Source organism: Nilaparvata lugens, chromosome 10 (genome assembly GCF_014356525.2).
Source record: "Nilaparvata lugens isolate BPH chromosome 10, ASM1435652v1, whole genome shotgun sequence".
NCBI classification, from domain to species: domain Eukaryota; kingdom Metazoa; phylum Arthropoda; class Insecta; order Hemiptera; family Delphacidae; genus Nilaparvata; species Nilaparvata lugens.
In genome coordinates, this window is record NC_052513.1 from 20,458,897 (window position 1) to 20,475,661 (window position 16,765).

At 33.8% G+C, this 16,765-nt stretch overlaps 1 protein-coding gene across 4 annotated transcripts in view; it reads left to right on the forward strand.

The window, feature by feature from the left end:
• LOC111045828 (E3 ubiquitin-protein ligase MGRN1) overlaps positions 1 to 15,305 on the forward strand; it is a 42,422-nt gene extending 27,117 nt beyond the window's left edge. Inside the window, exons 10-13 of one of the 4 annotated variants that reach the window (XR_005572286.1) lie at positions 4,100 to 4,289; positions 7,134 to 7,294; positions 12,618 to 12,714; positions 14,833 to 15,305. Coding sequence is in view for 2 of the 4 variants with exons in the window: in XM_039436520.1 (XP_039292454.1) it covers positions 4,100 to 4,289; positions 7,134 to 7,294; positions 14,828 to 15,001 (525 nt within the window). In the remaining 2 variants the exon portion in view is untranslated. Of the gene's footprint in view, positions 1 to 4,099; positions 4,290 to 7,133; positions 7,295 to 12,617; positions 12,715 to 14,827 lie in introns of all 4 variants that reach the window. The other 3 variants (XR_005572285.1, XM_039436521.1, XM_039436520.1) reach the window with 3 other exon arrangements.
• The last annotated feature ends 1,460 nt before the right edge of the window (positions 15,306 to 16,765 follow it).

The following is a 16,765-nucleotide window of genomic DNA, read 5'->3' on the forward strand; positions in this document are numbered from 1 at the left end:
AATATAGTAAAGAAATATTCTATCAAATGGAAAGATTATAGAAAGATTATCACGAAACTGGATAAATCATCATATGGGATACAAATTCAAATGTGAACCGACTTTATTAACATAAGTGAGTTTTTGATCTTGGAGAAAACAAATAACAGTTTTTAAGAGTAAATTATGATTCAACTGAATCAACTAGAACAGGTGACATCAGATACTTGTGGATGAGGAAACTGCGTGAGGTCTACTGTTCACAGAACTACTAGTATTGTAACCTCTTCAGAAGCATTACCTTCGTCACAATATACAATAAATGTCATACATAGGCCTACGCTATACAATAATTGAAAATATACTATTTTAAAAGCACTACAATACCATTTAATATTAAGCAAAAGCAACTTATCTTAGGAACGTTTCCAAAATGACAACGTTGCATTAGTAGGCTTCTGGAGTTAGTATTAGCATTAGTGAGCCCGATTTGAAAGGAAACTTAAAACAATGAATAAGTGTTAGTAAACATTCGTAATTAGTAATGCTATAAATAGGTTTGAGTAATGCCAGAGAAATGATAGCATACGAAGATATCCCATGGTATAGGTCGTTTATGTTCCAATTCTAAGCCGATTTCTTGTTAACTCAAGCCGATTACTGTCTACTATTGTTGATTTTTACTATATTGTTGGGGTGAGAGTGTAAGAACGGCATAATATGAGAGTAGTCTACCAGCAGCGCCACATAGCTTCACGAAAAATAATTACTAGGACTATTGGTTTGAGTTAACATTCAAATTTGGAACATAAACGCCCTAGACCAACAAAAATACCACTGATACTCAACCACCTATAGTGAGGTCCACGTTATAATGGCAGTGTTTGATTAGCAATAATATTGATATCCTTGTCTGTCATTCAACAAAACGGATAGTCCTATCTCTTTCTCGCTTTGCTCTGTTGCCAGATCGTCTTTTAACAATGCAGAGTTGATAATTAATTAACAAAATATTTAATAATTCATTATTGAATTATTGAAAAATATAATTTATTGCTTGATAAAATATAATTGATTATTTTAAACGAGAATGAACGGTTAATAATACTTCAATCAGCTACCGTCAATGGAAGTCATTGACAAGACAGAGGATGGGCAACGTTGTTCTTGTATCTTTCTCCACTGCCATTATAGCGTGGACCTCACTATAGCACCAGAACATCACAATTTACTTTCTGCACACATCAAGATAAGAAAACTCAATAAAATTTAAAAGCGCAGTTGAAAACTGGATCACAACAACTGGAAGACATGATTTAGAAAACATAATTTCTTACAATATGTGAGCTCACTTACCCAATGTATTTGCCACCCTAACTCTAAGGGCTGGTTTCCGAGCTCAGGATTTAGCTAAGTTCTAGACTTTAAACAGCAGGAGTCAGAAAATTGGCTTTCCGAAACGGGGCGTAGTCGTAGTCATTGATAAGTCAGTCACGTTTGAATTAAATTTCGAAAAACTAGAAAATTGAACACAAAATAGAATAAAATAAAGAGAAAATAGTATAAAGTCTCAGCTATTTTGAATTATTTAGGAATGTTTCATTTCGTCAAGGAGAAACGTTTCCATTTATAAAAATGAGAACATAAAAACTGCGACTACGCTCCGTTTTGGAAAGCCAATTTTCTGACTCCAGCTGTTCAATTTTCTAGTTTTTCGAAATTTAATAATTCAAACATGACTTTGACTACGCCCCGTTAAGGAAAGCCAATTTTCTGACTCCATATGTTTAAAGTCTAGAACTTGGCTTAATCCCGATCTCGGAAACCGGCCCTAAATTTATTACTATAGTGAGGTCCACGTTATAATGGCAGTGGAGAAAGATACGAGAACAACTTTGCCGATCCTCGGCTCACTATAGACGGTAGCAGATACAGGTATATTGATGTAGTATTAACTGTTCATTCTCGTTCAAAATAATCAATTATATTATAATTAGTTTTATGTTTCAATAATGATTTTTCATTATTCAGATGGAATATTTTGTCAATTAATTATTAATTTTACATTGTTAAAAGGCGATCTGGCAAAATAGCAAAGCGAAAAAGATATAGTGCTATCCGCTTCGTTGAATGATAGACAAGGATAGCAATACCATTGCTAATCAAACACTGCCATTATAACGTGGACCTCACTATACTACACCTGCTCTAGTACATGGTGTAATGGGGTTATTACGATTGGGGGTATATTATGTATGGTATTGTATTGAGCTGGTATTATAGGGTTGTGAGAACAACCCTAGACATTATGGTATCAATTTATTATAATGGGGGAATTCGCTTGGCGTGTTAGAGGTTAAATTGATCCAACTCTATAACTCATGAAAAAGGAACTATAATTTAAAAGAATAAATAAAACAGATGATATATTGGAGAACTAAATAATCGATTTAATTTAATTGAAACTCAAAATGAAACTGGAAACTTAAATAAAATATTAAGAATCTTTTTAAATAAACACTAGAATAATAATTACAGGATTTGCCGTGAATAAAAATCAATGAATAATATATAATAATAATAATATTTGCAACTCACTGAACCTGGAGTATGGTGTCTCGAAACAGAGGGGTAGAGCCGGGCCCGATTATCTGCTGTAGATGGTTCCAGGTCCCGTTCTCGTAACCGACTGCCAAGAGGTATATATTTTCAGTCCAATTTTACTTGTCATGAATTTTCACCGTCGTTGACTCCTTTAATTTTTAAACAATGGATGCTCTCAGATTGTGAAAATTCATGTCAAATAATCGGCTACATTACAATAGGTTAATTTCCGAAAAAAATGTTCTGTACATTAGGCCCATTTGTAGTAAATTTTATGTATTGTAATTTTTAATATTGTCAATTTTGTTAATTATTTGTTTGTATTTCAATTGAAATATAATTTATTCATTATACTAAGGGATATGTTGAGCTCTATGGTGTATGTAGGCCTAAGGCTCAAGTCACACTTACGCGACTCAGGTCGAGAAGAGACTCGACTCTAGTGGAGAGCATGTGTTTCCAAATGGTGTCACTCAGACCAGTAGACTCTTTAGTGAGGTCCACGTTATAATGGCAGTGTACGATTGTCAATAGTGTTGTTATTCTTGTCTAACATGCAACAAAACAGATAGCACTATCTCTCTCTAGCTTTGCAATTTTGCCAGTTGGCCAGAAATATTTTATTTCACTTTTTACAATGACTGTACAGAAGTAGACAAACAATCCTTAGCCGCCATGTTTTATTTTGATTTATAACAGAATGCTAAAGTAGAGGAGTCATATAATTGATTTTAAATATATTTTTGAATAAATGGAATAATTTTTAGATATTACCTTATGAGTAACACAAATTATACTTGAAATGACACTTTAAAATTTCATAACTTTGAGACCATCGTAGACTCTGTCCATGCTTCAGTTTACCGGAATGAGTGAGGCCTACAATGGTACCGGTATAAATAATATTGAAAGGTTATTTCAGAATTTATCTTTGACATTTTCTTATTATAGATAAAATTTCTATTTTACTACTATTTTAAAAAGAAATTGGAATAGAATACCTACCGAATATCTTAATTGCTATTCTTTTTAAGTTCATATTGGTGTATCACAGCTTTTCAGATTGGCCGCCATTTCAGGTTTGTAAATCTGATCTCAGTTATGAAAGCAAAATTTAGAATCAAATTATAAAAAAATATATTATTAATGAATTTAATCAATTTGACATGAAATTGATTATCTTATCAAGGGAATTAAAATTAATATCAGATCAAATTTAATGGGATGAATTGAAAAAAATTAATATCAGATCAAATTTATTGGGATGAATTGAATAACAGCTGTGTACACTCAGTGGCAAAATGTAGTCGATTTGGCAACGTTGTTCTCGTATACTGCCATACTTCACTGCCATTATAACGTGTACCTCACTATAGTCCCCGCGACTGTCACCATTTATAAACACATGCTCTCGACAAGAGTCGAGTCTCTTCTCGACCTGAGTCGCGTAAGTGTGAGTTGAGCCTTAGTGGTATAGGCTTAGTAAAGCATGTGCTTGCTTTGCTTTGCATCACAGACTGATGACGTGGACAGCGAGGCCGAGAAACTGTCGCCGCTTCTGACGTCAGTGGTGGTCGGAGTGGGGGGCACCGACGTGGGTGGAGGCAGACGGCCACCAGACGACACTGAGGAGGAGGAGGAGGATGACACTGAGGAGGAAGTGCAACCAAGCCCCCCCACCACTGCTGCGGCTGCGGCTGCTACCTGTGAGTTGTTGCAATGCAAACACTATAGTCTACAGTGGTATCTCTACTCTATCCTTGTCTATCATTCAACAAAGCGGATAGCGCTATCTCTCTCTCGCTCTGCTCTGTTGCCAGATCGCCTTTCAACAATGTAGAATTAATGATTAATTAACAAAATATTTTATCTTGATTTTGAAAATTCATTATGAAATTATAATAATCTCTTGAATTATAATAAATATAATTATTATAAAATTATAATAATTGCTTGATGAAATATATTGATTATTTTAAACTAGAATGAACAGTTAAAATAAACCTGTATCAGCTACCGTCTATAGAAGGCATTGACAAGACAGTGAGGATCGGCAACGTTGTTCTCCTATCTTTCTCCACTGCCATTATAACGTGGACCTCACTATAGACTATTGTCTCAATTATCACCAATTTATTAGAATGTTACATACTTAAGATGACACCATAGGTTTTGAAACATGTTTCTAACTTTTTAATAAATTCGTGATATTTGATACAATATTCCAGTGTTTTATTATGAATATGAAACCTACCCTGAGTAGGATGATAAGGAAATCAATGAACTTCATGTGATCCCAGGGATGCTAAACCTCCCCTAAAAGTAAACTTTATATGACTTTATATATTTTTCATGTTTCCTGTAGGTTTTAGGATTTATAATAGTATTCATACTATTATAAATTATACTATAATTTCATAAGTTTTGCAAAGATTGTGCAACATGAACTTGAGGTTAGGGTAAAAACTACCCTAAGAGTGAACTATGACTTTCCAATGTTTTCCCTATCTTTCTAGTAGTGTTGCATGTAAGATCCATTCGCTGATTTACGTAGTTACATTACAATACTATTTTATTATCAATATTCTAATGTTGCATTCAATCTTCATTGTAATTAATAAGTTTTCATAGTATGTGAAATTTGTTGCATAATTGGCTGTTGTACTGTAATTTATTGTAGATTCGTGTATAAACCAGAATGTATTGTAACTTACTTGAATAAATTTGTTTACACCAGAGTTTGTTTGTTTACACCATCATAGTATTCATCACTATAATTATTTTTTTGTTCACTTATATAAAATAATAACCAAACGTTACTACTTTTTACTACCCTAAAAATGCAAGGTTTAATAAATTTATTTTAATGAATATAATAAAGATGAATTTATGCTTTATGTAAGTGCTCCTTGCGTTCATCAATATCCATTGAACATATTAGAATCATAGAATAACATTATATCTTCAAATATTCGATATGAAAGAAGTGGGTCCCTGGGACCCAGGGTAACTACTAACGTCAGAAAAAAATAGGGTTACGACTAGAAGGTTAAATCTGTCTGTAATATAATAGAGGAAAGAGTTGGCTTTCGGGATAGGAAATTCACGAGTGACGCATCATCACGTCTGAACTGATTAATTTGAAATTTTGCATATAGATTCTCAATTTAACGTGGATGGTTATAGGCCTACTTTAAATTCTTCAAGATTTCAATAGGTCAAGTTTACAATTGGACCCTTGCAGAGCACGGTTTACCTGCTAGTTAATTATATTTTTACATTGTTGAAAAACGATCTGGCAACGTAGAGTAGCTAGAAAATGATCTGCTTTGTCAATTGATAGACAAGGATAGCAACATATTGTTAATCAATTACTGCCAATATAACGTGGACCTAACCTAACTATTATATTCTAGTGACTTCAGATACTGGTTTTGGTGGTGATATAGTGATATTTATTCATTTTATAAAGCACTGGAATATTGTCTCAAATATCACGAATTTATTAAAAACTTAGAAACATGTGTCAACACCTTTGGTGTCATATTCAGTTTGGAACGTTTTAACCCTTAATTACTAGGGTTCCTTCCCCAACCTCTATTAATAGGCTAGGTGAAATTTCACCTATATTTTTATTTCACTTTTTGGAAGATATATTCCTATTTGTGAATATAATGAATCTCATGATCTATTATTTGAAGAATATTTCAACGTGTCTTGCCAATTTTTTGACAATGTTTTAATATATTTTTTCATAATTGAAAATATGTCTGTTTTTCTGAAAAAATAATGACTTCTGGTAGATCAACAAAAAAATAATAAATGCACAATCATTTTATACAAATTATAGCTTTATTCTTCATATATTTCTAAACAAATTAATAATTTATATGATTGTATAAAAACAAAATTCATGAAAAATTCATTCAATATTTAAAAAACTCACACTATTACTAGGCTGGATGAAAATTTACACAGGGAGTCACAATACAGTAGAACCAGCACAGGAACACAAACACTTGTCACGCTGTATTAAAGTACACTATTAGGAGATTACAAAGAGCTATATATCTGTAGGCATCGTTACCACAGAATAGGTACAGAATGGAAACTGTCAATAAAACGCCTATCTAACCAATGCTTTTTACATGGTGCAAATACTAGACACGTCACGTGACCTTGGCAAGTTCCAATCCTGGTCTTCTGATTGGCTCGTAGCACTGAACAAGATCAATAGATCCGGATCATTAAAGTGATCCGAACCTACCATCAATACTATTACAATGCGGCGCTTCCTAACAAGATGGCGGATTTTTGCGACAGGGTACTAGCCAAGTTTCCATACTGTATGTATACTGTGTCGTTACCAACCTAGGGCATCGACATTTCTCAAGCTCTGTGATTTTTCACCCATCCTAAGTAATTAAGGGTTAAGATAGATGTTACATAATATCAGATGTAGTTGATTTGGGATTATGTTTGTTGTTTTAATGTGAATCTTTGGATCATTGGATGATATAGGGTGATATTGAGTGTATGCTTGTTTGCAGTGATGCCACAGCAAGGAGTGGGAGGAGGAGGAGGAGGAGGAGGAGATGGTTTGGTGGGGATAACAGCAGCAGCAGGAGGAGGAGGGGGAGGGGAAGACTCAGACTACTATACACCTGAGGATCCGGCGACTACTATTCTAAGTCCCCTGCACACTGATAAGGTAGGTCTAATTGCTAGACACATTAGTCTCCTTACTAAACTTAACGCAATCCTCCATCAGTCAGCTTATTTGATACACAATTATATTTTAGTTGTGTTAGCTGAGCAAACGTTGAGGTGCGTACAGATTTACGCGCCGCGAACATGAGCAATTCACTTTTAATCAGCTGATGCCAAGCTTTTTATATCTGTATCTTACCGTTTCTGTAAAAATACAAATATAGTCAGCTGATTAAAAGTGAATTGCTCATGTTCGCGGCGCGTATATCTGTACGCACCTTTAGAAAAACGCAGATTTCTTAGTGCGCCTCTAGAAGACCAACTGAACAAACCTGCCAATTTTGAACGTATATGGTCCAGTAGATTTTTAGTTCTGTTGGTTATGAATGAGTGAGTGAATGAATCAGTGCCTTTTCGCTTTCATACATAAAGATTCACCCGCCGTAAAATGATGTCATCATCAATGAATATGAGGAGAATGTGATGTCGGCAAGTAAATTTAATGGGACGTAGTTCAGATAGTTGTTAGCCTGGTTTTCATTAGTAGAGTTAGTGGTAGTGTCTGGGCCCTGGGCAAGTACTAACTATCTTGACAACGTTCACAATGAAAACGTTCATGGTGGAGTAGAGTCATGATAGAGTACTAGTTTTTAGTAGAGTAGAGTGGGATAGTACTCTACCACCTGCCTTCCCCCACCACCACTTCTCTCTCTTCTCTACCACTAATATGCTAATGAAAACTGTCTGAAGCTAGTAGAGTAGAGTCGTGCCGTAGGTTATCAAGTTCAAGAAGTATTTTCATATATTAAAAAGTTTTAATTTATTTTAAAGATTTTGACATTTTAAGGTTAGTTCTGTTCACTAGACAACACACTTTACCTACTATTCTCAATTGTAGTGGAAACAGCTACTCGACCAAGTAAGTAGAGTAGAGTTAGCTCGGTAGAGTTAGTATGCCAGTAACTCGACCACTAACTCTACTATCGAAAACCAGGCTTATTGGAAAGTTATCAATCGATAAGGTTTTAGCTTTATTATTGGTTGCGGGCTGCACTTTGTCTAAAGCCCGTTGGTTTCCTAGCAGTTGTCTTCACTAATTTATGAGATCTCAAATCAATTCGTTCTAATCAATTGGTGTTTTTGACAATATCAACACGTTTACATTAAAATATCGACCAAAACATCAACTTTAGAACAACACGGAAATGATCAATTTACCTATATCAATAGTTTTGATATTTTATTGTATAGTATAATAAATTATAAGTTGAACGGACAAAAATCACAGAAATATGTTTTGTACTTTACATCTAGTTGCATAGAAAACGATTTCACTTTTAATCATTGTTTTCATTTTTATTTGCATATTTGGGATAATGATTTCGTTTTAAGGTTTTTTGTCCTTCAAAATTAATTCTTTAATATGTGAATATTTCCTTATTTTAGTGATAATAATGTGAAATTTTTCTTCTATTTTTGGTTTTGAAGCATCTAAATTTAAAAATCTACTTTGTGAAACAATTAAGAACTGAAAATTTTGTGAAGTGAACAACTACTAGGCTTAACCTATTTCTCCCTCGTTCTTGTAATAAATAAATATTTCTCAGTAGAACCAATGATTCTATTTTAATCTATCTTTCTGATTGATACTTTCCGTTACTATCTTTATGGTGACCTTATCTAAATTTGGGAGAAGAATACCACAAGGTTACTTTATTTTTCCTCTCCCTATAATTTTTTATGATGTACTTGTTGTATGAATCAATAAAGAAAAAAGAATGATGATAATTATCAAAAAATAGTATGGACTTGATTATCACATTTTTGGATTAACTAGGTCAAGTAGAATTTGAAAAAGCATAATGCATTTACTATACAACACATAAAATTCGATTATTTTAAGGAGTTACGTTACTAGAGTTTTATGTGTGCTTCAAACTACCAGGAAAGCTATTTTGACGTTCATAATTATTGTTTCTTAGAGGAGCCAACCTTTATCACTCCCCTTTCCAAAAGGAGCGCCAAGATCACATCACCATATCGAATCTGAGCAATATATATATACAGGGTGCTCTGAAAAAGGTGCCCATAAGTTAGGGGGTGATTTCTCACATCAAAAGAAAAAAAAGTTCTAATTAACATAGGCTATGTCTGAAAATTCTTGGTTCTTAGTTACCAAGTTATAAAGGGTGTAAGATTTTGTCTAAATTTCAGTTCCCCTGCCCTACGGGTATTTGTTGGCTGTTAATTAAGATGTTAAATTCAGCGAAATTTATGTAAAATGAACTGAGAAATTGAATAAAACCGTTTCCAGAACGCTACATAATTCCACACCATAGACCGTTTCCATAGCTACAGTAATTTTTAAGATATGTGACGAAATACGCGAAACTTTGTCCCGAAAAACAAGTTCCTTCAAGGTTTGAAGCAGATTTACTATGTTAAATGTACAATAAAGACAAAATATTTTCCTACAGAACTTGTAGAAAATTTAATTTTGAAGAGAAAGATGTAGAATAAGTCTATAATAGACAAACGAAACCTTGTATAAATAATCCTCAATTACATACAAAACGATTGAAAAATAGACAAAATCTGTTAAGCTCTTCAGTTTTCATGCGTTTTGTATGTATTTAAGGATTATTTATTCAAGGTTCCGTTTGTCTATTATAGACTTATTCTACATCTTTCTCTTCGAAATTAAATTTTCTACAAGTTCCGTAGGAAAATATTTTGTGTTTATTGTACATTTAATATAGTAAATCTGCTTCAAACCTTAAAGGAACTTGTTTTTCGGGACCAAGTTCCGCGTATTTCGTCACATATCTTAAAAATTACTGTAACTAACGGGTTGGAAACGGTTTTATTAAATTTCTCAGTTCCTTTTATATAAATTACGCTGAATTTAATATCTTGATTAACAGCCAACAAATACCCGTAGGGGTAGGGGAGGCGAACTGAAATTCAGACGAAATCTTACACCCTGTATAATTTGGTGCTAAGCATTTTCGGACCTATGTTAATTAGAACTTTTTTTCTTCTTTTGATGTGAGGAATCACCCCCTGGCTTATGGGCATATTTTTTCAGAACATTCTGTATATCACCCAACATACAGAAAAGATAACAGTTTGCTATCTTTTTTCTATGATAACACGCTAACCGCTGGTTCAATCATTTTCATATTTTTCATCGAAACTTGTTTTTTCTTTTCACCTACTTAACCTTCCGGCAGTCGCGCTGTTGTAAAAAGTACAACAGTGTCACTTTTTTTGCTGCACAAAACTATTGAATGGGGTGGTGTCAGTGAATGAGTCACCTATGCATTCCAAAGCTTTCCCCCATCACTCCACTGAGTTGCAGTATCAACCGAGCGATGGTTCAGTCTTTAGGTGCCATTTAGTCGCAACAGTGCATAAGTCGCACTGTGCATAATATAGGGAATGACTGTATATGGGGACTGTAAACGAACCAATAACACAGAATTTATGGCTTTACTTGATGTGTCTTATTGGGCTATGAAATGGTAATCATCCAAATGTTCATAGGTGTAAAATAATCGAAGAAGATGGGAATAGTATATTTCGCACCTAGGGCCGAAAATGAGATATTTCCGGCTCGAAATCGGTTTTTAAGTCCGAGGCCGTAGGCCGAGGACTAGAAAAGATTGAGAGCCGGAAATACATTTTTGCCCATGGTGCGAACGCTATTTTTCGCCACACCAAAAAAAAACTTCCCAATATATAAGAAATTAAAAAATAAATAAAATTCAAACAGCCTATTTTGATAGTTTGAATCTTGGTTATGACAACTTTCACTGTCAATTAATTTCAATATTACTAATTAATGATTTACAATAGTGACAATATTTTTATACTATTAATATTTCGAATAATTGTTTGAATTTTTATAGCTCGCGCTTTGCGCCTGGTGCAATATCTCATGGATAGATGGATGAATAGAATTTTCATTACTATTGTGAAATAATGTGATTAAAAAATTAATATAATTGCATATTTCACAGTTTTGTCTCAAAATATATCTAAAAAATTGATTGAAATTTAAATTACGGTAACTAATATAAAAAATAGCTAATAAAAAGTCGAAATTCATCGACAAAAAAAATGTCGCTGACCGAGGTTCGAACCTAGATCATGTTTGTAATTTACTGAGCTTAGAGCTTTTGAGTACACGCCTTTACACTCTCGGCCATTGCTCCTTTTGATCGAACTGGCCTGTAAGTCAGGTAACGTATGTAGGCTACTATAATATAGTGTAGCCTATAGCGGCAAACTTTAAGCTGGTTTGCCGGCATTTTCACAACAAAATATTGCTCTGAAAATAGTTAAATCATAGAGAAAACATTCGAAGATTCAATCTTGAGTGGGCCTAATGTTTTCTCTATATGGTTTGATATTGAAGAAAAATTATCTAAAAGTTTTAATAATGAATTACGGAAAAATTACTAGGAATTTTTTAGTCAAGGCTGTTTCACCAGTAGGCTTACCTTAAACTTTAGATCTCTGCTGTATTTTCCTATTATTATTGTTGATTGTATTGCATTAAGAAGTGGAATTCGATAATAAAAAAGAAACAATTATTACTCTACCTCACTTTTAAATATCGATACAATTATTGTACTTTGATTTCAAATTCGATTCTTCACTTTTAAAGACTTGCGATACGTACCTTTCTGACAATGGACAATGTAGCCAACATTATATTGTTGAGGCTATGGATATATCATCGTATTCTATTGTTTGATATCAAAAACACAATAATAAATATTAAATTATGAAACAGTAATTTATAAAATATATTATTATAGACATAATACCGCGATTCACGATACATAATTATATAGATTATTACAGTCATTATGAGATTATCTCTCCATGATTTTTGTGAGATCGGACACGATCAGCTGTTATTCAAGGTCATTTTACAGCCCTAGGGCTGTAAAGTTTTACCGGCCTGGTCGGAAAACAATCACTTTCGGCCTCCATATGACGCACGTAAACCAGCTCATTACATCCAAGTGTGGCGAAAAAGTAATTACACAACTAATTAATATGTTTTGAGTACATAACACTTGGAAAATTGGATGTTGTACAAAATACAACACGCGACGGCTCGTGTGATTGATTAGGTCGCGACTACCGGAAGGTCAAGCTATTTACCTACTTTTCACCTATTTACATTCTTGTAAATATTTCATGATATCGTTGCAATTATTAGAATCGTTGTGAAAATTCTCCATAATGTTTTGTTTTGAATTGATGTTCTTTGTGTTGGCTTTTGTTAGTAAGTTGACCATTTTATACAGGGTGGAGCAAAGCAGGGTGAAGTACTGCCCGTAGTGGCTAACTAAGTACAGTAGGCCTACTTGATAAGCACAGCTCAAGTTGGTTGAATAGAAATGGGTGAGATTGCTTTTCTGTCATTCGATACGTGTGCGTAAATAATTGGTTGTGTGTTGCAGTAGCTGGCTTTTTGTGGTTTGATAATTATTTGTTAATGTTTAAAAGTCACTGAAACTCTTCAATATACTAAGCAATTTATTACTTTGTTTAACAATATTAATCCAAATCTAAATGAAGGGCACCATTTTTCATTTTTAAAACCTACTAAAGATCATTGCTAATGAATAATTTGTTTAACAATATTAATTAAAATGGAGATGAACAGCAGAATATTTTCATGTTTAAAATCCACTAAAAAACTAAAAATTAATAATTTAGGAAAACAATATTAATCCATATGGAGAAAAAATTCTTGTTCTTTTAATTTATTCCTATCTATTCACTTTCGATAGAGATATCTAGACTGGTACAAGAAAATTTGCTCTATGAAATTTTCACCAACTATATTTGACCAATTAAGGTTTACATTTTTTGAAAAATATTCATTACATTAATTGATAGTATAATAATCTTTTTATACAACTGCGCGTAAAGAAAGAATTTACATACTCAATTCTCCTCGTAAAACAGCTTATTTCTGAGGAGAATCTACTTTTTCGCTGCGCATGCGCAGTAGATTTTCTTTACGCTCGGTAATCATTTGCGCATGCGCAGAAGAGTTTATTTACGCTCGCTCATCAGCTGATGGTAAGCAGCTCGCCAAAATGTCAGATCTTAACCTAAAAAGTCGGTAATTGTAACTCCGCCGATAAAAGTAATTTAACAGGTTTGGGCAGTTGTAGAAAAAATTTTGTATGTAATTCGCGCGTAATGCTTCTTTATCGCTCTTGCAAACTGTTTTGCGCGAGCGATAAAGTCGCGCATTACGCTCTTAATACATAAATAGCTATTGTTAAACAAGTATTAATCCAGATTGTAAAGTAGATCAAGGATACTAACTTTATTGCTTGAAAACTTGCAAGAATAGCTAATAGCTTGAGAACTTGAAATATTACTGATAAAATAATTGTCTAACATTTTTTTAAAATGTACCACTTGTAATGAATCATTTAAAAATGAAGTAGTTGAACATATCGTTGCCTTGTGTGTTTCTTATCATAGTAGAGTTGAACATTTCATTTTCATATTTATTGAACTTGTTTTTAATTTAAATGAGCTTCTCATCAATTTTCTTTTGCTTTTTTGTTGCTTTTTTTATATGTTTTATCTTCATTTCACTCTTGTGTCTGCAAGAACGTTCAATTATGTATTCTTTATTCCATGTTGTTGGTTGTTACGAGTTTTTAATCTCCGTACCTCCACTCGTATATAAATTATGTCTTGAACATGGACAATCCAGGTGTAAACATATTATGCGATATGCATTTGATATAATTTTTTCCTGCCATAAAGCCATCAAGTTTTGTGAAGAGATGGACATATCTTGACAAAACTGTCATGTGATGTAGTTGATACAGTGATTGAGTATTCAAAGCTCATTTGCAATATTGTGTATCCCTATTTGAAAATGGGTTGAAGTAGTGGTTGGTTGAAAGTTTTCCACTTGGATTTTGGACAAAAGTTGTTGTGTTGCATAATTATTACTAAACGAAGCGGTCAATACCAAAATGGCGTCATTCTTTGCGTCTCCAGGCAACACAATAGATGGAAATAAATTAGAAATTGCATTTGTTCAAATGCTAATTAATTAATAATTATTATTAAAAGAAAATCCTAATTAAATGCTGTAAATCACTCCGAAGACTTCTGCTACTGCAAAAAGATATTAACAACAGGGTTAATAGCTAGATGGAAATTCGATGATATTTGCAGTAGCAAAAGTTTTCGCGGAAAACAGCTTTTAATTAGGATTTTCGTTTAATAATAATTATCCATTAATTACCATTAATTATAACACCATTCAATTAAAATTGAACAAATGCAATTTCTAATTTATTTCCATCTGTTGTGTTGCCTGGAAACGCAAAGAATGACGCCATTTTGATATTGACCGCTGTTATTTCTAAACCCCTTCAGATATCAATCTCTTTACAAAACTTGATGGCAGGTGAACGATGCCAAGTGTTATGTTTTTTTGTTTCGCTTCAACTTTGTAATAATTTGTGTTTTTCAGGACAGATTGCCGGTGGGAGGGGCAACTAGGCCCCCCTGGGGAGGCCAGGGAGGCGTGTCTCTGCCGGGCACGCCCCTCTCTTCGGCCAGTCACCGCTCCAGTGGAGACAGCTACAGCTCCTCTGGATCTACTCGGCTCCTGCTGGCCGACAAAAATGCCAACACTGCTAAATAATTTAGCATTATTGAATGCTAAATATTTGCATCAACTAGTTATTAACATTTAGTTATTTGCATCAACATTTAGTTATTTTTAATTTAGCAGGCTAATGTTTGGCTCAACTGCTCTAGGACTGGGTCATTTTGTGGCTGGCCACTAACGGTTGAACGTGAATGCACATACACTATCATCAGCGAGTGGCTTCTAACATAAAATGAACAACAAATAACAATAGATGAATCATACAATTTTAAATTATAGAAAAATAATTTAACATATAATAGAGCAGCGAAGAAAAAATAAACAACAGTTTTATTCAGTTTTAGTCAGAAGCACAAGGGAGTTCAGTACATACTGACTGAAGACAGTGAGTATTCCCAGCTTACTGAACAGTGGGCGACAATGCTTCAAGTATAGTGATTATGTTCTGAGTTCGGTTCTGACTGTCTGAGCGAAAGGTTATCAGCTCTGGCGCTGTAGATAAATTCGTTCGTGCCGTTCTACACTTGTAATATTCTAACCTGCAAAATGAGTAAGCTTTGTTATACGTGCAATATTGAATTTTCGGATTCCAAAAACATTATATTATGTTCCGCGTGTGAAAAATCATTTCATTCGGAGTGCTGCCAAGTCGGAAATTCGGATAATCTTCGAAAGATGGGTGCCAGGAAACAGACCTGGAAATGCGGTGAGTGTAAAGACTCTACTCAATCGGATAAAACTTCGGTTTCAAAAAGTGATTCTAATATCGGTGCACTGGCCGAGGCCATAAAAAACCTCAGTGAGAAGATTGATATCAAATTTGAAAAACTTGAATCCGAAATTTCAGGGCTGCGATCGGAAATCAGTGGTTTTCGAGACGAAATTAACGCTGTAAAAATTGAGTGTGCTGCGGTAAAAAAGGACTGTGATGCACTTTTGTCGGAGAATTTAAACTTAAAAAACCAAATTAGTCAACTACACCAATATACTAGACTGTCTAATTTGGAAATATCTGGTGTTCCTTTTACGCAGGGTGAAGACGTATACGCAATACTTGAAAAACTCGCGGGTATCCTTGGCGTGCCGTATGAACTCTCTAACATTTCAATTGCACACAGACTGCCAAAAAGAAAAGACTCTCTTCATCCCTCTATTATTGTGAAATTTACTTCTAGAAGATGTCGTGCTGCCTGGTTAGTTTCTGCTCGTAAAATGAAAGTAATTCAGACTAATCTTCTAAGTGAGTACTTCAAAGAGGGAAAAATCTTTGTGAATGAACACCTCACCGTGGAAAACAAGATTTTACTTGGCATAGCTAAAAGTTATGTAAAGCAGAATATGCTGGCGTATGCGTGGGTACGAGAAGGGAAGCTGTACGTGCGGAAAACCGTTGATGGTCCCATAAGGAAAATTATGGACGCTAAGGATCTCGACAAAGCGTGGTGAGATAGGCTCATATGTGCGATTAAACAGACTGTAAGTCACATATAAGGGATACTTTCATTTTATTATTTATAGCTAGTGAAATCGAAATAACTTTATTCTGATCATATAAGTAGTTTATCAATATGGACTATTACAATTCTGTTTCATGTTGTTTCGAATCTCTTAATATGTTTTTCATAAATTGTGTGCTATTATTTAAAATTTACTCTTCATTATTATTATTATTATTTTTTTTTTTAAATGGCGATTTCTTTCATATCGATTAAATAGCGGGCCATGAATAGCCGAATTATGTTTTCCTCATGATATCTATCATTATTTCAAGCAGAAATTCAATTAATTTCTTATTAT